Source organism: Schistocerca piceifrons, chromosome 4 (assembly GCF_021461385.2).
Source record: "Schistocerca piceifrons isolate TAMUIC-IGC-003096 chromosome 4, iqSchPice1.1, whole genome shotgun sequence".
Classification (NCBI taxonomy): domain Eukaryota; kingdom Metazoa; phylum Arthropoda; class Insecta; order Orthoptera; family Acrididae; genus Schistocerca; species Schistocerca piceifrons.
The window spans coordinates 22,965,896-22,991,013 of NC_060141.1; the positions used below are offsets into that span (position 1 = coordinate 22,965,896).

The window sequence follows — 25,118 nt, forward strand, 5'->3', positions numbered from 1 at the left end:
GACAGTTTGCTGGAAATGAAAATTATCACAATGAAAAAATGGGGATAATGCAAATGTTGACAAATAAATATAGTGATTTCGTCGTCAACAATCCAAAAGGAATTCCATATTTCATCAGAATTTTGAATAATGTTCATCATACATGTTCGAAAAGTGAAAAACATGGAAAAGGATTAGTCAATTGGATTTTAAATAATGAACCAATGCCTGAGATGCATCTACTGGGTTTTAATTACCGAGGGCCTTTCACTAAGTTAGAAGAAAGATTAGCATGTGTAGATCAAGGAATTAATCCATTAGATGAAGCTTGCAAAAAACATGATATTGCCTATCATGATCATAAGGATTTAGAAAAAAGACATATAGCTGATAAAGAACTTAAATTAGCTGGAAAAGAAACACTGTATCCACGGGTTGCAACATTTGGAGAAAACGTTGCAGCCACTGCAGATAGAGGCATTATGTATGGATAGAGAAAATGAGGTATGGGCTTAGGTGTGGATGACAATGTTTGAGGAATGTAAAATATATTAATCCTTATAAATTTTTATCCATATAAATAAATAACTTTTCAATCAATTATACTTTGCTACCAAATGGAAAGACTAAACCAAAATCAATTAAACTTAAACTGAACAATGATCAATTAAATAGTATTGAGTCATTATTCACTGATGCGCAAAAAAGAAAGAAAGATAAAAAACTGGTGGTAATGTACTGATTAGACTAGATATTCCTGTTGTGAGAAAGATTATTGAATAACTAACAAAACTTTTTTCTTCATCACTGTGATTGCATTCACTTATTTTTTCTTCTGCACATTTGACACACAAAAGAAAGAGCAGTTTTTCGTTTATTCTTACATGCAAAACAGGTTCATATAATCCTCTAGGGGCCAATACTTTACACTTTATAAATCCATACCACTTTTAGTATAATATCTTGGATTACACATATTCTTGTTTCATGTCACATAGTATTGTACAGTTGGATAGAGGCTGCATACATCATCATGTTTTATTTTTGTGCTAACACCATCAGCTTTAGCTATTAATTTTATTGCATTTGTTTGACCACCATAAAAAGCATCTCTTGGATTCAATGGCTCAACAGCTTCTGGTAACTGTTTCAATTTTTTAAGTTTTTTATACTCTGCTGAATTAAGCCAATCACATTCACATATCTCAGCGAATTTATATCCATTTCGTATTTCTATGCTTCTTGTTAATGTCTTTTGATGAAGGTCATCTATTGTTTCTTTGTAGCCATGCAAACTCCAGCAATGGTTAAATAACAGAACACACCTATATTAGCTATTTCTAGACATTGTTGTCTCAGTTCTAAACAACTTCTTCTCAAAATATCTACGTCAGAATTACAGTACTTGTTAATTTCTTTCTTCATATTGAACACATAATTTCCTTAAACTCTTGAACTGTGCCATTTGACAAATGCTTCTCTATCTTTTGGCTTCACAGTATCAACACAACAATATTGAGCATCTGTAACAGGTCCTATGTAATTTTCATTTTCTTGTGTATTGAACAAATGAGGGAAGAAGCCTTTCTTCAATTATTTCAAATCAAAAGTTTTTGGAAAACTACTAATAGGACCTTGGACAAAGTTACTGCCATCTTTAATTTTTATGCCTAACTGTTTGATCTCCAATAACATCAATTTAATTCCTGTGTAGTTGGTGTATGGCTTTATTGTATTTTCAACACAGTATTTCAAAATAAACTGGGAACGTTAACCTTTTGTTTGGTGAGCTATAAATGTGTGATAATTGTTTTTTTTCAGATATCATCCTACAACAGAATTCATCATCTGTCTTAAATTTATAAACAGTATTTCTATTAAAATTTCAATAATTATGAGATTTGGAATACGTCTTCCAGTTTCTTGAGCTGCTTCATAGTCAAACCACATGTATCTCTCAGTATAGCTACAGTTCACTCTCTTAGGGAATCCATCTTCACAGCATTTAAACTGTTTACCAGTAACTATTGCACTGCATTCAAAGCAAACATAATAATCTTGGAATTCTCTATTAACATAACAACCTTCTTCATTACAATTAGGGGAACCTTGCACTATAAAATCCTCACCAAATTTTCTTTAACAGGTTCCTCCTTTTTGCAATTTGTATTGCATGTAACATTTTTGATTTCCAGTTTTCATTACTTGTTTGCAATACCTGCAAAGTTCAAAGCCACGTTTATGTTCTTTAGATGTCAAACAAAAACTTTTTGCATTCTTCACATTTGTAAGCTGTATCACAAAGTTCTTCGTGATTTTTAAGCATTATTCTTTATAACAGTATCTATTGCACTTTTCACAATAAATCTTATTTTCTACACTTTCATGTTGTGCCCTTTTGCATAATATTTAAACTTTTTCTCTATTTTACATATGTTGGTCCTTGTTGTTATATGGTTTGTTACATTTGTTACAGAAATAAATTGATCCTAGGAAAGCTGTCATATTGTTAATTACATCAATATGGTTATGACCTTTATACAGATATTTCTTTATTCTTTCTTAGGACTGATAAAGATAACTGAATTGAAATTCTCAGTACATACATTTATTTGAATATCCATCAATTCTTTAACATTTCTAATGTCATCTAGAGTAAACCTTACTTCATTGTGTTCACCAAACTGATTACATAATATGTCAGTTAGCTCTTTTTGTAATTTGTATTTATCTCCTACTCTTATTTTCTTAATCTCATTTGTAGTTAGTTCTCTGCCCAAAATGTTATTTGTGTGATATGCTAATGCCACAATTACTGCTCTAGGACAACACAAATTATCATTATTTTTAATTCTTGTGATATATCTTTTTGTCTTTTTGTCTTCAGCTAGATTTGTTATTTTTTTTTTACCTTGACCACCTAGGGCACTCAGCTATCATCTGAATGTTAAATGAGGTATCTGCTATATCAATAGTCTCATCAGATGTTAAGGTATCTCTCATTTTATTGCACAAAGCTTGAACAGATTCTAATGCTCTATATCCTGTGGAAATTGGATAAAACATTTCTGGATTGTTGGTTGTTGCATTTAACTTATCTTCTTTCCTGAAATTAGTTATCTTTGTAGCTACATCAACCATAGACTTAAGTACTTTCGTTATATAACCTGTTTTATCACTGACAGTACTGAGTTTGGAAATACTGACATCATTAAACACGATTTGGTAGTCAACAGACCAAGCTTTAAATTTTTCATTAAATCGATTTCATTTCTTTAATCTCAAACAAATGCTTTTTAGATGGCTCAGTCTCTTTTTCTTGCTCGAATAGTATGCTACTGAATGGATAAATTTGATGTTGTCTCACTATTTTTTCTTTCTCAGTTGTCAAGCTTTTTCAATAACATCATCATCCAATCTGTAAAAATAATTTATATTAGGTACTAGTTATGGCCTTGATCTAGTTTTTTGGAATAATTCTGGATGAAATTGAAATGCCTTTAACCCAACAGCATTAACTATGATTTCTTTAATTTATTTCATCCTTTAATACCAAGATATTTAGCTCTACCTTGGCATTCACTTACTTTCAAATTATCTGGACTTCATGTAGGAGGAGGTAAATTATTTGAAACGTTTAAATTAATTAAATCATCGTTTCTAAATCCACTATAAACTCGTAAATTATTCCTTCTGCAATAATCACGAATTTGAGCGACTGTAAACTCTCTCAGTGAGGGTTCCATTTTATTCTCTTTTATTAGGAATTTTTTTCATTATATTTTTGAAAAGGGGGTGGAGAAATTATGAGAAATAATTAAATTAATTAAATCATCTTTTCTAACTCTGCTATAAACTTGTAAATTATTCCTTCTGCAATTATCATGAAGCTGAGTGACTGTAAAGGCTCTCAGAGAGGCTTCCATTTATTTAATGACAGAAAACATTAGCTTTGGAAAATGTAGTGATTTCATTTTCAGTTATTTTGATTTGTCTATTTGTCCATAAATGTTTATTAAGACCACTTTTAACTATTTGTTTTCCACACTTTCGCACTATTTTATTTTTCTCGCACATCTTGTAGTTGACAAATCTGGCATCTAATTGAGAGCTTGTCCCTAGATGTATGACTTAAGTCAAGACAACTAAAACCTTAATTTCTTCAAAACCAATACATTTTTTACATTGTGGTTACCTTTGTTTTTCTCTATATTATTGCTGTTGAAAGTAAAAACAAAAAAATCTTTCATGTCCTTCAATTTTTCCAAAGGATTCTTACAATTACATACAAACTGTTTAAAATGTTCTTTTTTATTATTATATGTATTTCTTCTAAGCATTTTATAATATTCTTTACACATATGTCAATGTTTATCCTTCATATATTTAAGTGAATGAAAGTTATAAATTGTCTTCTCCACTTCACATTTTTCACACTTCTTCAACACTTCCCTTTATTGAGACAATTTTTTTCATTAGATGAACTAAAATTATTCCTTAATAAATGAATTCATATTCTTGCTGATGTGGTATAGATGTATAGATAAAATATTTACACTCTTAATTTTCTTCCTATTACTAATATTTTTACTGTGAATTTTTTATCTCATTTATGAGTTTCTAATACAATATGCACTTCATAAAAAAGGAATTGTAATCTATAATGACACACTATTAGGGAAATTTTAGATGGTATTCCAGGTGCTAAATATTCAGGGCCTGAAAAATTAACAGACTGCTATAGAATTTTAGTGGCCTGCATAATGGTAACTGAAAACATTAAACAAATAAAATGAGGTTTTATTAAGTAAGGAATTTCAGGCTCCTTGAATTCCAGGACCTTAATTTTTAGACCATGCATTTTTAAAAGGAATTCAAGAGTCCAAATACTTGGACACTGCAATTTTAAGAAGAATTATCTCGATTATCTCAAACAAAATGGTATTCCATATGCAGAGTGCTATTGAGTTTTAATTTATCAACTATATTTTTATTCTCTATAAATGTATACTCTACTGAAGAAGCTGAATAATACAAGCAATTCTTCTAGTGAGCTAGAAGTGAATGAATTGTATTACATTACTGATTGTGTAAATTTTAAAACTAGATATAGGGAGAAAATTTGTATGGCACTTGATAATAAATTTTTTTGCCAGACAGGTTTAATAAAATATTCAGTAATTGGGACTTCCAATTTCTTGAAGATGGTACTAAAGTATAAAGGAATTAAGAGAACTAAAAATAATGATAATGAATTTCACGATCTGGACTTCATTGTGTGATTTTGAAAATTTTTTATTGATTTAATTTTTTATATCTTATTTTGCTGGTGGGTTGAGTTTGCTCAGCAAATAATCCCCTAGTGCACTCAACCTATCGATTTATATGAAAATAGAAAACGGCAGTAAATAATCCCCTAGTTCACCCAACTTACCCAGTTACTACTATCACACTATAGAATGCAGACAATGAGATGTAATCATGTGACTTCTTCATTCCAATGACTTATAGAGTGTGCTGTCGTACTCAGTTGAATCTGTGCTCGAAAGTCCATTTAATCATCCTGTTATCTGCATGAAAAGACAATCAAGGTTGCACTTTTATAAATTTCAAAGTAAAGACAGAAGTGTAAACATTTTATAGTACAATGGGGAATTCCACACGTACATATTTTTAGATTTTTATACCTCTGTGTAACTATGACTTTTTCCTTTCTTGCCATAGGCCTCCGATTTATGACAACTACAGTACTGAGTCAGCTATAAGCTGTGCAGGCAGTTATGTAACAAGGCGCGCATACTGCCATGCAGATAATGCCCTTTGTGCCACATCCGCTATGTACTATTTATCAGTCCAATATCCTGCGTGCCAACTGGCCACACACAGTTGTGTATCCTCCAACGTTTGGATGTGCAGACACTCATCTGAGGTGATCGAAGGATCACAGTCAAACATTTCGCTGCTCAGCTGGATGTCTCTGTTGGCAGTGTTGACACACTCGTCAACCATTTGGGTTACTCACAGGTGTGTGGAACTACTTGCGCGTTACAAAGCTGATTGTGACAATTTTTTTGTTAAAAGTCGACACCGGCGATGAAACATGGACTCAATACTTCGAACAGGAAGCAGAACCACCTCTCCTCTGAAGAAAAAGTTCAAAGTCGCACCCTCAGCCGGTAAAGTAATGGCGACCGTCTTCTTGGACTCTGAAGGGGTTGTTCTGTTTGTAGCTCCTTCATGGTGCAACGATCATCTCTGGAGTGTACTGTGCTACATTCAGGAAGTTGAACAAACGATCTCAGCAAGTTCGTCTTCACAAAAATGCAAACGAACTTCTCCTTCTCTGTGACAAAGCAAGGTCTCACACATGTCTGCACACCCGAGAGGTGCTCACAAAACTTCATTGGACTGTTCTTTCTCATCCATTCTTTGCTCGACCTCTCGCCTACGACGAACGTGTCCTGTTTCGAAGCCATCGTTCAAGATGTTGAAATGACCATGGATCATACATCCTGAAATGCTGAGGCATTGGTCTGTAACTGTCCTGCTTCTTGACTTCTAAAGCCGGCGGCGGTAGTCTCGCGGTTCTAGGCGCTCAGTCCGGAGCCGCGCGACTGCTACGGTCGCAGGTTCGAATCCTGCCTCGGGCATGGATGTGTGTGATGTCTTTACGTTAGTTAGGTTTAAGTAATTTTAACTTCTAGGGGACTGACGACCTAAGATGTTAAGACCCATAGTGCTCAGAACCATTTGAACCATTTTTGACTTCTAAAAACTGTACAACACAGGGTCCAAACGGTTTCTCTGTGGTTTCACGTTGCAATCATCGCCAAAATATTACTCTCCTCTAGCAAAGAAAGCACAACATATTTGACAAATAAAGTGTCTGATTCGCAACTTCTCGTCACTAATGAATCAAGATTTCATTCTAAATAAGAACTATGCCCTTCCCTTACAGAGAACGGAATTTTTGGGTTCAATGAATGAAAGTAATCTGCGACACTGGTTGTACTAACATGGATGTTGTTGTTGTTGTCGTTGTGGTCTTCAGTCCTGAGACTGGTTTGATGCAGCATTCCATGTTACTCTACCGCGTGCAAGCTTCTTCATCTCCCAGTACCTACTGCAGCCTACATCCTTCTGAATCTGCTTAGTGTATTCATCTCTTAGTCTCCCTCTATAATTTTTACCCTCCACGCTGCCCTCCAGTACCAAATTGGTGATCCCTTGATGCCTCAGAAAATGTCCTACCAACCGATCCCTTCTTCTAGTCAAGTTGAGCCAGAAACTCTTCTTCTTTCCAACTCTATTCAATACCTCCTCATTAGTCATGTGATCTATCCATCTAATCTTCAGCATTCTTCTGTAGCACCACATTTCTAAAGCTTCTATTCTCCTCTTGTCTTAACTATTTATCGTCCATGTGTCACTTCCATACATGGCTACACTCCATACAAATACTTTCAGAAACGACTTCCTGACACTTAAATCTATACTCGATGGTAACGAATTTCTCTTCTTCAGAAACGCTTTCCTTGCCATTGCCAGTCTACATTTTATATCCTCTCTACTTCGACCATCATCAGTTACTTTGCTCCCCACATCGCAAAACTCCTTTACTACTTTAAGTGTCTCACTTCGTAATCTAATTCCCTCAGCATCACCTGATCTAATTCGACTACATTCCATTATCCTCGGTTTGCTTTAGTTGATGTTATCTTATGCCCTCGTTTCAAAACATTGTCCATTCCGTTCAACGGCTCTTCCAAGTCCTTTGCTGTCTCTGACATAATTACAATGTCATCGGCAAACCTCAAAGTTTTTATTTCTTCTCCATGGATTTTAATACCTACTCCGAACTTTTCTTTTGTTTACTTTACTGGCTACTCAATATACAGATTGAATAGCATCGGGGAGAGGTTACAACCCTGTCTCACTCCCTTCCCAACCACTGCTTCCCTTTCATGCCCTCGATTCTTAGAACTGCCATTTGGTCTCTGTACAAATTGCAAATAGCCTTTCGATCCCAGTATTTTACCTCCGCCACCTTTAGAATTTGAAAGATAGTATTCTAGTAAACATTGTCAAAAGCTTTCTCTAATTCTACAAACGCTAGAAACGTAGGTTTCCCTTTCCTTAATCTTTCTTCTAAGGTAAGTCGTAGGGTCTGTATTGCCTCACGTGTTCCAACATTTTTACGGAATCCAAATTGATCTTCCCCCAGGTCGGCTTTTACCAGTTTTTCCATTCGTCTGTAAAGAATTTGTGTTAGTATTTTGCAGCCGTGATTTATTAAACTGATAGTTCGGTAATTTTCACATCTATCAACACCTGCTTTCTGGGATTGGAATTATTATATTCTTCTTGAAGTCTGAGGGTATTTCGCCTATCTCGTACATCTTGCTCACCAGGTGGTAGAGATTTGTCAGGACTGGCTCTCCCAAGGCTGTCAGTAGTTCTAATGAAATATTGTCTACTCCCGGGGCCTTGTTTCGACTTAGGTCTTTCAGTGCTCTGTCAAACTCATCACGCAGTATCATATCTCCCATTTCATGTTCATCTCCCTCCTCTTCCATTTCCATAATATTGTCCTCAAGAACATCGCCGAAGTATAGACCCTCTATATACTCCTTACGTCTTTCTGCTTTCCCTTCTTTGCTTAGAACTGGGTTTCCATCCAAGCTCTTGATATTATTGCAAGTGGTTCTCTTTTCTCCAAAGGTCTCTTTAATTTTCCTGTAGGCAGTATCTATCTTACCCCTAGTGAGATAAGCCTCTACATCCTTACATTTGTCCTCTAGCCATGCCTGCTTAGTCATTTTGCACTTCCTGTCGATCTCATTTTTGAGACATTTGTATTCCTTTTTGCCTGCTTCATTTACTGCATTTTTATATTTTCTCCTCTCATCAATTAAATTCAATATTTCTTCTTTTACCCAAGGGTTTCTTCTAGCTCTCGTCTTTTTACCTATTTGATCCTCTGCTGCCTTCACTACGTCATCCCTCAGAGGTACCCATTCTTCTTCTACTGTATTTCTTTCCCCCATTTCTGCCAATTGTTCCCTTATGCTCTACCTGAAACTCTGTACAACCTCTAGTTCTTTCAGTTTATGCATGTCCCATCTCCTTAAATTCCCAGGTTTTTGCAGTTCATTCAGTTTTAATCTACCGTTCGTAACCAATAGATTGTGGTCAGAGCCCACATCTGCCCCTGGAAATGTCTTACAATTTAAAATCTGGTTCCTAAATCTCTGTCTTACCATTATATAATCTATCTGGTATCTTCTAGTATCTCCAGGGTTCTTCCATGTAAACAACCTTCTTTCATGATTCTCGAACCAAGTGTTAGCTATGATTAAGTTATGCTCTGTGCAAAATTCTACCAGGCGGCTTCCCCAATCCATATTCACCTACTACGTTTCCTTCTCTTCCTTTTCCCACTGTCGAATTCCAATCACCCATGACTATTAAATATTCGTCTCCCTTCACTACCTGAATAATTTATTTTATCTCATCATACACTTAATCAATTCCTTTATCATCTGCAGAGCTAGTTGGCATATAAACTTGTACTACAGTAGTAGGCGTGGGCTTCGTGTCTATCTTGGCGACAATAATGCGTTGACTATGCTGTTTGTAGTAGCTTATCCGCACTCCAATTTTTTTATTCATTATTAAACCTACGTCTGCATTACCCCTATTTGATTTTGTATTAATAACCCTGTATTCACCTGACCAAAAGTCGTGTTCCTCCTGCCACCGAACGTCACTAATTCCCACTGTATCTAACTTTAACGTATCCATTTCTCTTTTTAAATTTTCTAACCTACCTGCCCGATTAAGGGATCTGACATTCCACGTTCCGATCCGTAGAACGCCAGTTTTCTTTCTCTTCATAACGACGTCCTCTTGAGTAGTCCCCGCCCGGAGATCTGGATGGGGGACTATTTTACGTCCGGAATATTTTACCCAAGAGGATGCCATCATCATTTAATCAAACAGTAAAGCTGCATGCCCTTGGAAAAAATTACGGCTGTAGTTTCCCCATGCTTTCAGCCGTTTGCAGTACCACAACAGCAAGGCCGTTTTGGTTAGTGTTAGAAGGCCAGATCAGTCAATCATCCAGACTGTTGCCCCTGCAACTACTGAAAAGGCTGCTGCCCCTCTTCAGGAACCACACGTTTGACTGGCCTCTCAACAGATACCCCTCCGATGTGGTTGCACCTACGGTACGGTTGTCTGTATTGTTGAGGCACGCAAGCCTCCCCACCAACGGCAAGGTCCATTGTTCATGGATGAGGAACATCATTTTATTTTGTCTTTTTCACCGCTGCACACCCACGAGGGCATTAAGTAAGTAATGCAACAAATTTTTTCCCTTAAAACAGCTTATTTTTTTATTAAGGACACCAGTACACCATATTGTTCCTCACTCTTTTGCTTACAGAACCCTGTTTCTTAATGTAAACTCCGTTCAGTGTGACGGCCTTACGGTACCTTAGTGGGAGGGACTGTTAGCTCCGATGGTATAACTCTACTGCTCAACGTCGGATCCATCGTCATTCTGCATCAATAACCTCCCCGTCACCCACAGATCCAGGCTGAAGGGTGAATGAGGAAGAACAGTCGAATGAAGTTGTGTGAGCACCTCTCGGGTGCGGATACATGTGTAAGGGCTTGTGTTGTCATACGGAAGGAGAAGTTCGTTTGCATTCCTGTGGCGACGAACACACTGAGGACGTATCTTTAGTTTCCTGAGGGTAGCACAGTCACTTCAGAGTTTATCGTTGTGCTATGAGGGAACTACAAACAGAACAACCCCTTCAGAGCCCCAAAGGACGGTCGCCATTTCTTTACTGGCCGAGGGTGAAGCTGTGGTATGGTGCCACTTGATGTGGATTGGCATTTTGTTTAGGTTCAAAGTGATGAACTCATATTTCATCACCGGCGACGATGTTCAACGAAAAACTGTCACAATCAGCCTCGTAATGTTCAAGCAACTGCACACAGATGGTCCTTCATTGCTCTTCGTAGTCTTTTGTGAGGCTGAGAGTATCTCAGCAGGCACACACCTTTGAGTACCCCACCTCTCAGCACTGTCAACAGAAACGTCCAGCTGAGCACCGAAATGTTTGATTCTGATCCTCGATCACCTAGAATGAGAGTGTCCGCACGTTCCAATGTTGCCGGAGACACAGCTGTGTGCGGCCAGCTGGGACGCAGGGCATCGGAGAGGTTCGCGTCGAGCGAGGTTACAGATGTCTCGCCCAATGACACACTGTGCCTTTGTTTACTGCATGTGCCCTGTAGGCATTCTACAAGTGCTATGAATGTTTGCGATGCTCTGGTTTTCCGCCAAAAGAAACTCAGCGAGAGCTCTTTACTTGGAACACACCTTCGTTAGACACGCAATTTTGAGGGCTATATACAGCGCCGCCACCAATCGGAACTTCGTGAAACTATATCCGCTGAAACGGGAATATTCCACGATGTCCTACAACAAATTCCGCACTTTTTCAGCCGAAACTGGCCGAGAAAAAGAAAGCGTTGTATAACTTACTGCAAGGCCCTTGTACATCTGGGTGGCCATTTTCAAATGTGTGAAATACATACCAGATGTAACACTGTTAAGATATAAATACAAAACATGCAACAGTGGTTTAATCAACAGAACTAAAATAAAAATGAAATAAAACAAAACATAATTTGCGTGGCATAACCCATCAAACGGACACATTTGGAATATAGTCAAAACCTGCATTCATTGTACTTTGTTATAATGTAGTTTCATAGTTCGTGTGAGGTGCCAGTTGAATTACTTAGCACACCCTAACTAAGATCACTATGGGCGAACCAGAAACCTCTTACTAAAATTTCGACAAATATTTCAGCAGGCTCCGCTGGGCTTAATGGTTGCTCCCACACTACGTGGCTTGATGTTCTCCACTGTCTTGCAGAGCTTTACCTCTGCTAAAAAGGATTCCCTTTGCTTCTCGCACAATGCAGTTTTATGCTGCAGCGCCCAGCCTCAATCCAGACCCCTTCTGGGCTGAGAGAACAGAATGTCCTTCTCTGCTCCATACCTGAATGGAGAATAGTTTTCAGTGGTAAGCAACTTTATGATTATCCATTCCCGTAAGTGAAATTACCCTTCGCGAACTAGCTGAAATTCCAGAGGCTCCTTTAATTACAAGACACACTCCTCTACCAAGAGGAAAGGAGACATAGAAATAATTATAAATACAATTATTGGTAGCTTTTATGCAGTTTTTGTTATTTGATTTGACTGGCCGGTGGGATCTAGATATTAAATTAATAGCAGGTTATGGGACAGTTTGAGAATAAACTGTCATATAACAACAAATTATTATTAACAAGTGCTCAGCGAACAGTAAGCGAATAACGTAAAAAAAGTTTACAGTATTACCTAAATTTAAAACAAACAACGTGACACCAACGGTTTGAGGAATAGCTTTGATGTTACTTACCTTCTACAGGTAAAATAGGGTACTGGGCTAAGCACTATGCCACCTTCTCATGACCTCACCCTCAGTGCCCAGCGACTGACTGTGCTTCTGTTGACAGAAGATGCTCCATAGACTTGGCGCGAGCGTTTCTGAATATTCCCCATAGTTTCTTTCCACACTGAGAAATTCAATGAGGGCACGTTGCTTGTAACGTACATCACCTACAGACGCCATTTTGACACTGTTCCGCAACTTCGCCATCTGTCGGAAGTGACGGAAACTTGGCTCGCTCATTCAGGAGACTTCAAATAATTCATACGTGACGTTTCGCATTCGTAGCATTGTTTTCTGCCGAGAAAAAGAAAATGCGATGCATTGTTTTCTGGTCAACCCTTGTATATCTTTATATGTGTCTAAATGTTTTGTTACAGTAAAATGCAAAAGGCTGAAGTAAATTGTAAAGGGTCATATTGAGGCTTTTGTTAACACTATGAAGAACTTTCGGAGAATAACGATTTCGAAAAAGTAAACATTTACATGTTTATTTATACAGAATTTGCTGAACGTTCTTTGTGATTGTGTGCAGTTTTGTATTTGGTACTAACCTCTCTATTTGTTCCCACACACGCTACGAAAAGGGCATCTATTTTTATAAAGTATGTAAAGAATACTTTCTACATATCAGGAATTACTGTCATTGATGTTTTTCCTTTACATGATGCAGTGTCTAAACGTTTGATTACAGTAAAATGCAAAAGGCTGAAGTAAATCGTAAAGGGTCATATTGAGGCTTTTGTTAATACTATGAAGAACTTTCGGAGAATAACGATTTCGAAAAAGTAAACATTTACATGTTTATTTATACAGATTTTGCTGAACGTTCTTTGTGATTGTGTGCAGTTTTGTATTTGGTACTAACCTATCTGTTTGTTCCCACACACGCTACGAAAAGGGCATCTATTTTTATAAAGTATGTAAAGAATACTTTCTACATATCAGGAATTACTGTCATTGATGTTTTTCCTTTACATGATGCAGTGTCTAAACGTTTGATTACAGTAAAATGCAAAAGGCTGAAGTAAATCGTAAAGGGTCATATTGAGGCTTTTGTTAATACTATGAAGAACTTTCGGAGAATAACAATTTCGAAAAAGTAAACATTTACATGTTTATTTATACAGATTTTGCTGAACGTTCTTTGTGATTGTGTGCAGTTTTGTATTTGGTACTAACCTCTCTATTTGTTCCCACACACGCTACGAAAAGGGCATCTATTTTTATAAAGTATGTAAAGAATACTTTCTACATATCAGGAATTACTGTCATTGATGTTTTTCCTTTACATGATGCAGTGTCTAAACGTTTGATTACAGTAAAATGCAAAAGGCTGAAGTAAATCGTAAAGGGTCATATTGAGGCTTTTGTTAACACTATGAAGAAATTTCGGAGAATAACGATTTCGAAAAAGTAAACATTTACATGTTTATTTATACAGATTTTGCTGAACGTTCTTTGTGATTGTGAGCAGTTTTGTATTTGGTACTAACCTCTCTATTTGTTCCCACACACGCTACGAAAAGGGCATCTATTTTTATAAAGTATGTAAAGAATACTTTCTACATATCAGGAATTACTGTCATTGATGTTTTTCCTTTACATGATGCAGTGTCTAAACGTTTGATTACAGTAAAATGCAAAAGGCTGAAGTAAATCGTAAAGGGTCATATTGAGGCTTTTGTTAACACTATGAAGAAATTTCGGAGAATAACGATTTCGAAAAAGTAAACATTTACATGTTTATTTATACAGATTTTGCTGAACGTTCTTTGTGATTGTGTGCAGTTTTGTATTTGGTACTAACCTCTCTATTTGTTCCCACACACGCTACGAAAAGGGCATCTATTTTTATAAAGTATGTAAAGAATACTTTCTACATATCAGGAATTACTGTCATTGATGTTTTTCCTTTACATGATGCAGTGTCTAAACGTTTGATTACAGTAAAATGCATAAGGCTGAAGTAAATCGTAAAGGGTCATATTGAGGCTTTTGTTAACACTATGAAGAAATTTCGGAGAATAACGATTTCGAAAAAGTAAACATTTACATGTTTATTTATACAGATTTTGCTGAACGTTCTTTGTGATTGTGTGCAGTTTTGTATTTGGTACTAACCTCTCTATTTGTTCCCACACACGCTACGAAAAGGGCATCTATTTTTATAAAGTATGTAAAGAATACTTTCTACATATCAGGAATTACTGTCATTGATGTTTTTCCTTTACATGATGCAGTGTCTAAACGTTTGATTACAGTAAAATGCAAAAGGCTGAAGTAAATCGTAAAGGGTCATATTGAGGCTTTTGTTAACACTATGAAGAAATTTCGGAGAATAACGATTTCGAAAAAGTAAACATTTACATGTTTATTTATACAGATTTTGCTGAACGTTCTTTGTGATTGTGTGCAGTTTTGTATTTGGTACTAACCTCTCTATTTGTTCCCACACACGCTACGAAAAGGGCATCTATTTTTATAAAGTATGTAAAGAATACTTTCTACATATCAGGAATTACTGTCATTGATGTTTTTCCTTTACATGATGCAGTGTCTAAACGTTTGATTACAGTAAAATGCATAAGGCTGAAGTAAATCGTAAAGGGTCATATTGAGGCTTTTGTTAACACTATGAAGAAATTTCGGAGAATAACGATTTCGAAAAAGTAAACATTTACATGTTTATTTATACAGATTTTGCTGAACGTTCTTTGTGATTGTGTGCAGTTTTGTATTTGGTACTAACCTCTCTATTTGTTCCCACACACGCTACGAAAAGGGCATCTATTTTTATAAAGTATGTAAAGAATACTTTCTACATATCAGGAATTACTGTCATTGATGTTTTTCCTTTACATGATGCAGAGTATATTAAAAAAAAAAAAGCCGTACATCATTTGAGATTAAACATTCCAGTATATGAACAAACATGTTTGAGAATAGTGCTTCAGTGTTACATCCACTGAAAAAAAAAAAACTCCAAAGGTTCAATACTGAAGCATCCGAATACTTTTTCCACCTGCTATATGTAGGCTTGTATACGCTGTCTGCAGTGCAGCTGCGCCGCACTCCGCGCTTTTTCGGTTTTTTTCCCGCTCGGCTTGTGTGCGTGATGCGGCGGCCCATGTTGACGTGGAGTGTGTCGGCAGAGTGGCAGGCGCGCGGCTGAGTGCGGCTCTGTGTTGGCAGCATGGTGCGGCTGCAGCGGCGCATCTCGGACGGGCTCGAGCTGCTGCAGTACTTCACGACGCGCGAGTGGAACTTCCGCAACGAGCGCTACCTGGCGCTCTACACCGGCCTCAACGCCGAGGACAAGCGCCGCTTCGACATGGACATGGTGCCCATAGAGCCCTACGAGTACCTGGTGACGGCGTCCTTGGGCGCGCGCCTCTACTGCTTCCACGAGGACCCCGCCTCCCTGCCGCGCTGCCGCCGCAACATCCGCATGTCAGTACGCCACCCCTCTCTGTCTCTGCCTCAGTCTAACTCCTGCTGCATGACACCACGTGGCGCATTACTTCTCACTATTCATACCAATCGTTTCACACACACACATACACACGCACGCACTTTATCACTTCCTGTAATACACTGAAGCGCCAAAGAAACTCCTAAAGGCATGCATATTCAAACACAGAGATATATTAACAGGCAGAATACGGCGCTGCGGCCGGCAACGTCTATATAAGACAACAAGTGTCTGGTGCAGTTGTTAGATTGGTTACCGATGCTACAATGGCAGGTTGTCAAGATTTAAGCGAGTTTGAACGCGGTGCTCTAGTCGGCACACGAGCGATGGGACACAGCATCTCCGAAGTAGTGACGAAGTGGGGATTTTCCCGTACGACTATTTCACGAATGTACTATGAATATCAGGTGTACGGTAAAACGTCAAATGTCCGACGACGCTGCGGTCGGAAAAAGACCCTGCAAGAACGGGACCAACGACGCCGGAAGAGAATCGTTCGACGTCAGAGAAGTGCAACCCTTCCACAAATTGCTGCAAATTTCAATGGTGTGTCAGCGTTCGAACCATTCGACTAAACATCAACAATATGGGCTTTCGAAGCCGAAGACAACACCGACAGCGGACTGTTGATGACTGGAAACATGTTGTCTGGTCGGACGATTCTCGTTCCAAATTGTATCGAAAGGATCGACGTGTACGGGAATGGGGAAAACCTCATGAATCCGTGGACCCTGCTTGTGGACAGGGGAGTGTTCAAGCTGGTGGAGGCTCTGTAATAGTGTGGGGCATCTGCAGATGGAGTGATGTGGGACCCCTGATACGTCTAGATACAGCTCTGACAGGTGACACTTACGTAAGCATTCTGTCTGATCGCCTGCATCCATCCATGTCCATTGTGGATCCCGACGGACTTGGCCAATTTCAGCAGGACTATGCGACACCCTACACCTTCAGAATTGATACAGACTGGCATCAGGAACACTCTTTTGAGTTTAAACACTTCCGCTGGCCACCAAGCTCCCCAAACATGAACGTTTTTCAACATATCTGGGAAGCCTTGTAACGTGCTGTTCAGAAGAGACCTCCACCCTCTCGTAGCCTTACGGATTTATGCCACGTCGTGTTGCGGCACTTCTGCGTGTTCGCGGTGGACCTACACGATATTTGATGGGTGTACGATTCCTTGGATATTCAGTGTACTTCTTTGGGCGTGGACATGACATCCTCCGATGTTAGGCAGGTTATCTATTAACAATTGCCTGGGTATGTATTTATTCTAACCTTCTGTTAGTCCACCTCTTCCTTCCCCCATTGTCCATCTCCTGCTCCCCCCCTCCCCCCCTCCACACACACACTGGCAATCTAACCCTGCCTTTCTTCCTGGCCATCTGGTCCTTCCTCTCTCTCTCTCTATTTCATCCCCCCCCCCCAGCCCCCCGGTAAGTTCGTCTTGTCACCCCATCTAACCCAATTCCCATCTCCCCTCTCTCTTTGTCCATTGCCTCCTCCGCCTCTTCCGTCTATCTCATCCTTTCTCTTCTCTTCATACACCTCATCCTCTTCCCTTCTTTGTCCATTTCCTCCTCCCCCAGTTCCCTCCACCTCCTCTTCCCCCTCTCTGTGTCCATCTCCCCGCTCCCTCCCTTCTCTCTCCATCTCCTTCTCCCCAACTTCTCACATCTTCACAAAGAGATCTGCGCCATTCCTATAGCGGGCAAGTGGTTCTTACCCCAACAGTATTTCTTTCCAGATAATAAGTAATGTACAAGTATGTACCGAGTTTGGTTGAAATCGACTCAGGAGAAGCTTTTTACCCTCGTCTTTGCCAGAGTACGCACATGTCACAAATATTTCACAAATATTTACCACATCTCACTCGAACTTGTACACATATTTCTGCTGTATGTCTAGCGAAATTCGCCTTGCAATTTCGCTTTCACGAAGCTTGTATCTCTTAAACCATGTGTCGTGCAATGATACAGTTTTGCAGGTACATTCAGTGGTGTATTTGGGTACTGTCTGCGAAATATGTTGCGAATGTAGTTAGTAGTAAATACGTAACGAATTAAAACGTCATGCATTATGCGGCAGTTTTTCACGTATCTCAGTTTTATGACGTCATATCCCCTGAATTATGTGTTGTATAATGATATAATTTTCCAGGTACATTCAATAGTATATGTGAATACTGTGCGCAAATTGTGTGGTGAATACAGTCAGTAGTGAAGAAGTAATAAGTTAAAACGTAATAGCTAATGCGGCAGTTTTACTAAATGAATAGCAAAAATGTAGTAAGCGATAACTATTATTTCTTTCATTATATTATGGGGGTTGTCAGCGAGAAAAAGTTCCGTTAAGATTTAAAATTAAGTGTAAAGTTTGTTGGAAGCACTACGTGCTCTCATTGACAAATAATGGATGAATAATATCTGGGAATTCGTGCCTCGCGAGCTTCACTTCTTTTTCACTCCCATCCCGCACACCTTTGATAGGTACGTGGTTCTTAACCCTAAACTCATTCTTTCCACATAATCAGCGAAATGTGTACCAAGTTTGGTTGAAATCGATCCAGTGATTTAGGAGGTGATTTGGAACATTACATACTCGTACACACGTTCCTTTATTTTTATAGTAAGTATGGATTTCGCGTTTGTGTATGATCTAATAATGAAAATGCGTATTTATAACTAACCTCAGGGTTCTTTCGGCTCGAAAATCTTCGAAATGAATTCGAAACAGAGAAGTGGCTACATCCAGGAAGCAAAAAATAACGCAATCCACTGATCAGTTTTAAGATAAGGATGTAAGCCCTCGGAATTTTGTCGTCTGAGTAAATAAAAATGCCTGACACAGATCATTGTTTTAATTTACCTTTACATAATACCAGGAAACCTTAACGTTAATAGAAACTGGATTCAAGGTTAAGGAGTCATCAGATTGGTGACGCACTGAGGTTTAATGGAATCAAAATAGTACTGATGGAGTGTCTCGTAACGCGGCCATCGGGATTTATTATTAAATTATCCTATTTAATCAAATGTTTTGACCGTATATGCATCGGACTAACCAGCGTCATTTTCTAACGACACCGCTGCATGAACACATATTCGCGTAATCTAATTTTTGTATGTTTACAGAACTTAGGAATTGGAATTTTAAAAGAAAACAATTTACTCTTGTTGACATGATAAATAGAAGACTGACTAAGACAATGTCTCTGACACGTTTCCCTACCACAAAGCATAACATGACGAAATATAATCGTATGACAAATAATAATAATAATAATAATAATAATAATAATACATTCATGCAAACTTGCAGTCTGTCTTTGTTACTAATCATGCAAGGCGACACTGCTACTATAGTGAAAGATACCGTGCAGCTAGTGAAATATACTATTTATACTGTAATGGCAAACTTATTTTCATCAAACGAACTACGACTTTAAGTGCCAAACTCACTACAGATTTATAGTAACAGGTTTTAAATTAAAAGAAAAGCGAATTCCTTATACTGGTCTATACTTATGTCGAAAGAAACACGAAAACATTCATTAAATGCATTCGCTGCTGCGCATATGGACTACCATCAGCTGTATAATGGAATGAAGACAACTGAAATTTGTACGGACCGGGACTTGAAGCAGGATTTCTCGCATACCGCTATCGGCCGCCTTACCAGTCCGAAGGAACTCTGCATCGTAATTCGAAATAACAGGCACTACAATATCGTACAGAAACATTCATTGAGAAGCTGTACTTTACAAAATTTCTTGGCAATTTTAGCTGGTTCGATGCATTGTTGATGTGGACACTGCATAATGTTATGGAGTTTCTGTGGCACGTGTGCATCTCGTCATACAGGGCAGCAAATTTTTTCTATCCTCATTACTAAATCGCCTCTCCAATTATGACAAACCTCACATTGCTTTCAGATAATGTTTTCATTCCACAGCTCTTGAAGCAATCTATACCGTCATACTGCCAGCCTGCCACAGACAGTCTACTCGATGGTGGTACAATAAATAAAGTCTTTGCCTAAGCCGTCCAGTTCTCTTTCAGAAGTGATAAAAATGTTTACACAATTTTGTTTTCCTTACTACACATGCTGCTGTTTCTGTGTTGTTTAAATTTACATGACATGTATCACATAAATGATAATACTTACAATTACATGTTTACTCAGAAGGAAAATGAAAACCTTTATGCAAGCAGTTCCGTACGCCGCTAATAGATGGCCTTACTTGAAACATTTATAGAAAATGGCGCATAATTTAAAATAACTCAAACTGAAATATTAAATGAAACTAACAATTAAAAAAACGAAAATCTGCTCTGCCTTTGTATTTTGAAAGTGTGTGTCTTAAAAATATGTTAGTGTCTTACCTAATTGTGTCATTGCAGTCTTCGATAAACCTATAATTAATTTAGGAGAAAATATTTGTGTAAAGGGCCTGGAAGAAATGCTAAGAACTTTTGACCGTAAGTGAAGTCGATTACTGGAATGAAATCATCTCTACAGTTAATTACTGAAGAAACTGACACCGAAATCATTGCTACCGCAACGAGGTTTAAATCCTGCTTATGATTTTCCAGAATTCATTCACTGATAAAGACCATGCTACATCTGTCAGTGAAGTATTAAAATTATTTAGAAATGATAGGCAAAAGGCTGGCATCCGGAGTCGATGTGTTTTCTGTTAAATTACATGTCGAATACGCTGAAGAAACGGACAACTTCTGACTGCTTGCTGCCACACTTTGTTCCAGCAGCAGTCTGTTCCGCGCAACTGAGAAGCCGCTTTCGGACAAAGGCAATGAGGCCTGGAGTGATCAGCCACATTAAAATTACGAATCATGAAGAGCACTGATCTACATTTGTAAAGTAGACCATCTGCACTGAAGTGTTTTTTTTTTCCTTGGCTGAAAGTAGAAAATAACGGATATCTACACTTAATTCATTCTGTTCCTGTGGTTTAAGACGTGATGGTTACTAAATTCAAAGATGGAGATCGATATGCTCATAAATGGGTTCCACAGAGTGACTGAGCACAACTTCAGGGTGCAGGACATAATCTCAAATTCATTATCATAATTCTCAAACCAGTGTAAAGCGTATTTAGAAAGATTTGTTGTCCTGCTAGAAAATTACCTGTCAGATACGTTAAATATCTACAGTAAGGGAATGCACGGATCTAGACATTTCATCACAGTGTCAAGGAAAACGTCCCATGGTCTAATGCTGCCACCACAATCCAGCCTTCATGTTTGTCGTGGTGGCGGTAGGGGACAAGACTCTCCTGGAAGATACGTACCTTGATCCGGGCTTCCTCTTGGCGTAATAAGTAATCTCAGAGTCCAGGTGCTATCACATGTTACTCGCGCAAATCATGATATTCCTGCCCCTCTTAAACTATTGCCGATTATGCCTTTGAGTGTACAGAGACAAACGTACAATTCGTGTATTAACCAGTTTCGCCATTTCCGTAAGAGTAGCTCTCAGTCAGCTTGCATCCTGCATCTTTTCCAGGATGATAGAGAAGCATTGTCAGAGGATTAATTATTCGATTCCAATTTTAATACACAAAGTAATTTTACGAATGCAGCAGACAACGATGTATGCACGAGCGTCGGCGGCATTTTCGGAATACGTTTCAGCCAACATGGGGCTGCTGGATGCTCCCTTTCTGAACAGTTGGAGGGGAGTTTCCCCACATCTGTTTGCAATGAACCACGCCAGATGGCTTTCAGTGTACGGCGAATAATTCGTAGTATTCAGAAGACTACCGCTGCGCTAGAGGAACGTTTCTGATAATTCATTTGCAATTGAAGGTAGAAGTGCTTCTTGCCGGCGGAACATAAACTGTGCAGTTGATTTTAACTTTTGACGGAGCTGAGCGGACAGTAATGCCATGGGATGGACATAAGCTATCTATTCTGTAATCAAAGTGCTGAGTGGTTGAAAGACTAATATTCAACAAATTTCTAAAATCGGGGAGTCGGTCATGGATCATCTGGGAGGAAAGAACGCGGTAGCATTGGGATCAGGAGCATTGTTTCAGCATAGCTGCGCGTGGAATTGCTGAGGCGCTTTACAGTTTGACTGGAAGTTGCGATTCACAAAGTACTGTATATAGAACCTAAACACGTGTTATTATTCGGCAGGGGTCTTTAACCTGATTGAGGAAAAAAGATGTATCTGGAGGAGCGGATGGAGATTTGACATGGTTAATTTAAACAGCGTTAAAGTGAAATACATCGAATAATTTCTACTGTTTCAGTCACTTTTTGTCAATTATTTAATTAGTATGACGCATTTCAGAGGGCTGCTGACGTTACCAGGTGCATAACAGCACTTGAACGTTACGTTAATCTGAAGTATAAATTTTGGTCATTTGTAGTGTGTACCAGGGAGGTTATGTATCGAAATACAGCCCTGCCAGGAAAGATACATTTATTTTAGAGAGTTTATAAAGTGGTTTGTTATTTAGATTACTTCATTAGTATATTTAGTTACGTCTAGTTATTTGTCACACTGAGCGTAGTAATAAACAGATGACAACTTGAAGACTTTCACATTCAGATGTTTACATAATTCTGAAGAATGTTGACCGTTAAGATGAACTAATCTTAATTGCTAAGATAGTAATATACACGAAGATGACACGTCTTCTATACAGACAGATTTATATCAGGGCACATATTAAAAAATATGATTACTATCTGAAGGCAATTTTTGTTTGTTAAAGACTCTTATTTATTATATTGAACTTTTCCTCATTACAAAGGCTTATGTCCAACATAACAATTTACTCGGATATTACAATAAAAAGAATAAACGTTCTTAGAGTATATTTTCAAAATATTCCTCCAGGTGTTTCGATCTTGTGTGTCCTCTTGCTCTGCGCCCATTCTCCTCAATGTCTGCTGTACATTTTGGAGCCAGGTGGTCACAGGTCATCGTCTTCTTCTTCTCCCCTCCGGTTTCCACTCCAGTATCAGTTTTGGTATTCTGGTTTTCTCCATTCGTCGCACATCCCCGTACCACTGTAATTTCTTCCTATCCATTACGTCATGTTAAAGACTTCTGTTTCAATAAAATTAGCATTCAGCATTGCAGAAATTTTTAAACAAATTAACATTATTACTTTCTAGCTTATCATTTAGTAACCTTTAGCATGCATTGTGACACGAATGAAAGTTTATAACTCTTCATATACACTACTGGCCATTAAAATTGCAACACCAAGAAGAAATGCAGATGATAAGAGGATATTCATTGGACAAATATATTATACTAGAACTGACATGTGATTACATTTTCACGCAATTTCGATGTACAGATCCTGAGAAATCAGTGCCCAGAACAACCGCCTCTGGCCGTAATAACGGCCTTGATACGCCTGGGCATAGAGTCAAACAGAGCTTGGATGGCGTGTACAGGTACGGCTGCCCATGCAGCTTCAACACGTTACCACAGTTCATAAAGAGCAGTGACTGGCGTAGCCAGTTCCTCGGCCACCATTGACCAGACGTTTTCACTTGGTGAGAGATCTGGAGAATGTGCTGGCCAGGGCAGCAGTCGAACATTTTCTGCAACAAGAAAGGGCCGTACAGGGCCTGCAACATGCAGTCGTGCATTATCCTACTGAAACGAAGGGTTTTGCAGGGATCGAATGAAGGGTAGAGCCACGGGTCGTAACACATCTGAAATGTAACGTCCACTGTTCAAAGTGCCGTCAGTGCGAACAAGAGGTGACCGAGACGTGTAAGCAATGGTGCCCCATACCATCACGCCGGGTGATACGCCAGTATGGTGATGACGAATAGACGCTTCCAATGTGCGTTCACCGTGATGTCGCCAAACACGTATGCGACCATCATGATGCTGTAAACAGAACCTGGATTCATCCGAAAAAATGACGTTTTGCCATTCGTGCACCCTGGTTCGTCGTTGAGTACACCATCGCAGGCGCTCCTGTCTGTGATGCAACGTCAAAGGTAACCGCAGCCATGGTCTCCGAGCTGATGGTCCATGCTACTGCAAACGTCGTCGAACTGTCCGTGCAGATGATTGTTGTCTTGCAAACGTCCCCATCTCTTGACTCAGGGATCGAGACGTGGCTGCACGATCCGTTACAGCCATGCGGATAAGATGCGTGTCATCTCGACTGCTAGGGATACGACGCCGTTGGAATCCAGCACGGCGTTCCGTATTACCCTCCTGAACCCACCGATTCCATATTCTGCTAACAGTCATTAGATCTCGGCCAACGCGAGTAGCAATGTCGCGATACGATAAACCGCAATCGCGATAGGCCACAATCCGACCTTTATCAAAGTCGGGAACGTGATGGTACGCATTTCTCCTCCTTACACGAGGCATCACAACAACGTTCCACCAGGCAACGCCGGTCAACTGCTGTTTGTGTATGAGAAATCGGTTGGAAACTTTCCTCATGTCAGCACGTTGTAGGTATCGCCACCGGCGCCAACCTTGTGTGAATGCTCTGAAAAGCTAATCAATTGCATATCACAGCATCTTCTTCCTGTCGGTTAAATTTCGCGTCTGTAGCACGTCCTCTTCGTGGTGTAGCAATTTTAATGGCCAGTAGTGTAGTTCCATTTGGTCTCTTGGCCATTTTATGTAATAGTAGAAACTCCGTTAGTCTGGATATTTATTTATAGCTGTGCCCGAGACTTCGTGTGTGTGGAATTTACAAAACTTCTTTGTATATAACGCTTGAAGTAGTATGAATGGAGATATGAATGTAGAACCTGTATGTTTCCTAACACGGGAGAGAGCCACATAGAGCTGACCTTGCCAAAGCAGCTGACAATAAGAACCACACCTGCAACACGCATCGTCTGGCATTCTGCTTCTTTTATGATGGTAGCATAACCCTGGTGCAGAGGGAATAGAACACGGTTAAAGTGCCGGCCGGGGTGACCGAGCAGTTCTGGGCGTTACAGTCTGGACCCGCGCGACCGCTACGGTCGCAGTTTCGAGTCCTGCCTCGCGCATTAATGTGTGTGATGTCCTTAGGTTAGTTAGGTTTAAGTAGTTCTAAGTTCTAGGGGACTGATGACCTGAGAAGTTAAGTCCCATAGTGCTCAGAGCTATTTGAACTATTTGAACGGTTA

At 39.0% G+C, this 25,118-nt stretch overlaps 1 protein-coding gene across 1 annotated transcript in view; it reads left to right on the top strand.

Annotated features, from left to right (window-relative positions):
* The window catches only part of LOC124794934 (putative fatty acyl-CoA reductase CG5065), a 466,122-nt gene that overhangs the window by 391,389 nt on the left and 49,615 nt on the right, over positions 1–25,118 (top strand). Inside the window, exon 8 of the mRNA XM_047258649.1 lies at positions 15,693–15,950. Coding sequence (XP_047114605.1) covers positions 15,693–15,950 — 258 coding nt within the window. The remainder of the gene's footprint in view (positions 1–15,692; positions 15,951–25,118) is intronic.